The sequence below is a fragment of the Nansenia antarctica genome (genome assembly GCF_963989245.1).
Source record: "Nansenia antarctica genome assembly, chromosome: 16".
NCBI classification, from domain to species: domain Eukaryota; kingdom Metazoa; phylum Chordata; class Actinopteri; order Argentiniformes; family Microstomatidae; genus Nansenia; species Nansenia antarctica.
The window spans coordinates 28,068,264-28,072,066 of record NC_137686.1 but is presented as its reverse complement, the minus strand read 5'-3'; the positions used below and the strand labels follow the sequence as shown (position 1 = coordinate 28,072,066).

The 3,803-nt window shown below is 50.3% G+C and overlaps 1 protein-coding gene across 1 annotated transcript; it reads left to right on the top strand.

Moving 5' to 3' along the window:
* Positions 1–452: 452 nt before the first annotated feature.
* fbxo48 (F-box protein 48) lies at positions 453–3,508 on the top strand (the record flags this gene model as incomplete). The annotated part of the gene is made up of 3 exons (XM_080547130.1): positions 453–530; positions 1,546–1,815; positions 3,311–3,508. The coding sequence occupies 3 exons, from the start codon at positions 453–455 to the stop codon at positions 3,470–3,472; spliced, it is 510 nt and encodes a 169-aa protein (XP_080403256.1). The 3' UTR covers positions 3,473–3,508.
* Between the last annotated feature and the right edge of the window lie 295 nt (positions 3,509–3,803).

Sequence of the window (3,803 nt, the reverse complement as noted above, 5' to 3'; positions counted from 1 at the left end):
ATTTCTCTACACATGATCACTTCATAGTAAAACGTTCTTGTGGCAAAAGCTAAAGAGCTTATTGAATAGATGTAGGGGCTTCTCTCTCTCTCTCGTATCGTTCAACCAGCCTGTTGGGATGTACGCATGCGCACCACCACACAGCTGTGTTGCCAGATGGGATCGACAATTTCCAGCCTAACTAACCACAGTCTAAAAAACGCTAAATCCACCAAAAAAACCCAGCCCAAAACCTAGATTGTCAGAAGACCACTAATTACTATTATATCTCCTGCCCCTAAACTGTATGTCTGTTACCAATGATGTTTGTAAAAAAAAAAAAAAAAAAAAAAATGCACATTGTATGTAGCTACTAGGGTGTGTGTTTTAACTTCGCGCATTTTGTAACTTTCAGGCACTGACATTTTGATACCTCCTAATTTAATGCTATTTATCCAGCCCAACCCGCCCAAATGCATTTTTTCCGGCCCAGTGTGATGAAAAGTAGCACAATCGGCGGTAACCTGCCCCACCTGGCAACCCTGGTGGCGGTGCGCATGCGTACATCCCAACATGCGCGTCTGTTGACGTCACCACTGTGTGTAAACAACGTTTTGAATGTGTAACCGTCAGCTGTCACAGACCGCCGGGAGCTCCTGGGTTAAAGGTTAAAGGTTACAGGTAGGATCATTTTCAATCATTTGCGACATTGCACGATCAAGCTTTACACATTATTTGATCAAAATAAAATGAAAAACGTTGAGCTTCCTAGCGAGCTGAGGCTCCACCCTGTCGGAGTAGTAGAAGGGGGACCTCGCTGGTCAGCAAGCGAGCAACACCCACCCGCTGCTATTATAATAATAATTATAATAATAGTAATAATAATAATAATAGTAATAATAATAATCATAATAATAATAGTAATAATAGTAATAATAATAATAACCTTTATTTGTTTAGCAAACGTTGCAGTTCAAAGTGCTTTAACATGTCTAGAGACATTAGATGCAGCATGTATGCATCTCATTATAGTAGCGGAAATACTGTGCAGAAAGAAGGCTTTTAACTTGTCGCTTTCAACTAGATTATAATCAGAATATGTTTCTGTAGAGTTGGTTCGTCCCTTTCTCTCCCCCCGTCTGCCAAGCCAATGACCATTTAAATCACGTGACTTCCCTGAATTAGCCTGTCCGATTTTTGTCCTATCTCTGGCGCGTGTGTGTGTGTGTGTGTGTGTGTGTGTGTGTGTGTGTGTGTGTGTGTGTGTGTGTGTGTGTGAGAGAGAGACAGAGACAGACAGACAGACAGTGTTTGTGTGTGAAGGTATGTGTGTATGTGCACGTGCAAGAGAGAACTATGTCCCCTAAAACAATAACAACTCCCCCAGTCTCTCATATTGACATACCCTCTCTTCCCCCCCCCCCTCTCTCCCCCCTCCCTGTAGGACTGTCCCCCCTCTCTCCCCCCTCCCAGCCTTCCAGAGCAATGCAGCACGCCTCCAAGAGGACCTGCTACACCACCCTGACCCCCACCCCCACCTCTACCCCAACCCCCACCTCCACCAAGGCCCCCGTCCCCCCCCCCTGCCGCTGGGCGCCCCACCCCCACCCCCACCCCCACCACCAGGACTTCACCCAGACGCTTCCGGCAGAGATGAGCGTGCGTATCTTCGGGGAGCTGGACCTTCCGAGCCTGGGCCGCGCCTCGCGTACCTGCCGCAGGTGGAGCCTCATCATCGGGGACAGCGACCAGCTGTGGAGGGACCACTGCCTGGTGGTCAGGGCCGTGTGTCAGAGGGAGGTGGATGGGGACCGCAGGGATGGGCTGTCCTGGAAGGTGAGGGGGGGAGGGAGGGGGAGGGGGGGAGGGAGGGAGGGTTGGGAGGGAGGGAGGGGAGGGTTGGGAGCGAGGGTGGGAGGGGGTGGGACCACTGCCTGGCGGTCAGGGCCGTGTGTCAGACGGAGGTGGACGGGGACCGCAGGGACGGGCTGTCCTGGAAGGTGAGGGGGGGAGGGAGGGAGGGAGGGGGGGGAGGGAGGGAGAGGGGGAGGGGGGAGGGACCACTGTCTGGTGGTCAGGGCCGTGTGTCAGAGGGAGGTGGACGGGGACCGCAGGGACGGGCTGTCCTGGAAGGGGAGGGGAGGGGGGGGAGGGACCACTGCCTGACCGTCAGGGTGTGAGTGTGTGTGTGTGTGTGTTACCTGGCATTGGCCGAAGAGGTTGGTGTGTGTGTGTGTGTGTGTGTGTGTGTGTGTGTGTGTGTGTGTGTGTGTGCGTGCGTGTGTCTCTGACTCTCTTACCTGCCACTGGCTGAAGAGGTTGGTGTGTGTGTGTGTGTGTGTGTGTGTGTGTGTGTGTGTGTATGTGTATGTGTATGTGTATGTGTATGTGTATGTGTATGTGTATGTGTATGTGTATGTGTATGTGTATGTGTATGTGTATGTGTATGTGTGTGTGTGTGTGTGTGTGTGTGTGTGTGTGTGTGTGTGTGTGTGTGTGTGTGTGTGCGTGTGTGTGTCTCTGACTCTCTTACCTGCCACTGGCTGAAGAGTGTGTTTGGAGGGAGTTTGTCCCCCCCTAGGTTCTGATCTAGGAACAGGTTGACCTCCCAGAGTTCAAACATGACCCATTAAGAGGGTAAACATACTAAACTGACCCTAGGACACACCAAACTGAGTCAGTGTGCTTCAGGTGGGTTATTTTTGGCCTGGGAGGGGGGAGGTGTATCTGTTATGTAACCGTACCTAGGTCTCATCGAGATGAACAGAGATCTCCTTCACAGGAGAGAGCTGGCCTAGATAACAGCCAGGTCTCCCCCACTTAGTGTCCCATCGTACTCTTTAGCCTAGTTTCCCTACTATAAAGGAAAAAAAGGAACAAAAATAATATATATTATTCGTTCTTGTATCATTGTAACTGCCAATGGCCCCTGGACCTGGTCATGGCATGGATTACTTTTGATGAACAGCTGAGAGAAACTTTACAAATGTAATTTGTTGTAAGTGGCTTTGGATAAAGGCGTCTGCTAAATGCCCAAACATGTAAAATATCAATATCAATGTCTCATGACGGTTCTTCTTCTTCTTCTTCTTCTTCTTCTTCTTCTTCTTCTTCTTCTCCTTCTTCTTCTTCTTCTTCTCCTTCTCCTCCTCCTCCTTCTTCTTCTTCTTCTTCTCCTTCTTCTTCTTCTTCTTCTTCTTCTCCTTCTCCTCCTCCTCCTCCTTCTCCTTCTTCTTCTTCTCCTCCTCCTCCTCCTCCTTCTTCTTCTTCTTCTCCTTCTCCTTTTCCTTCTCCTCCTCCTCCTCCTCCTCCTCCTACTCCTCGTCATTAGGTCACTCTGGAGCGGAACTATAAGCGCGGCCGTTTGAAGAGGGACTGGTTAAGGGGACGATACAGCCACGTGCGTTGTGCTGCGGAGCTGAGGGACGTCTACATGTGTCCCCTGGACGCGGAGACCTGGGGGGAGATCCTGGAGGCGGAGCTGGAGAGATGAGAGGAGCTCAGGACATGGTAGTGCATGGGCGCTTAGGTGGGGTAATGGTTAAAGCGTCAACCACGTAACCGCAGGGTTCCCGGTTCTATTCCGGCCGCGGACATGTCCTGCATGTCATCCCTTCTCTCTCACCCATCCTTCCTGTCAATCTCTACTGTCTCTCTCTCTATCTCTCTCACCCATCCTTCCTGTCATCCCTCCTCTCTCTCTCACCCATCTCTTGTAGTTTGTAGTGTGTTTATTTAGCACACAAGAAATTGTGCAAGGAGGGAACGAAGCCCAGAAGGCTTGTACAGAGTTCCACTCCACGTCATTATCAATGTTTCAAATA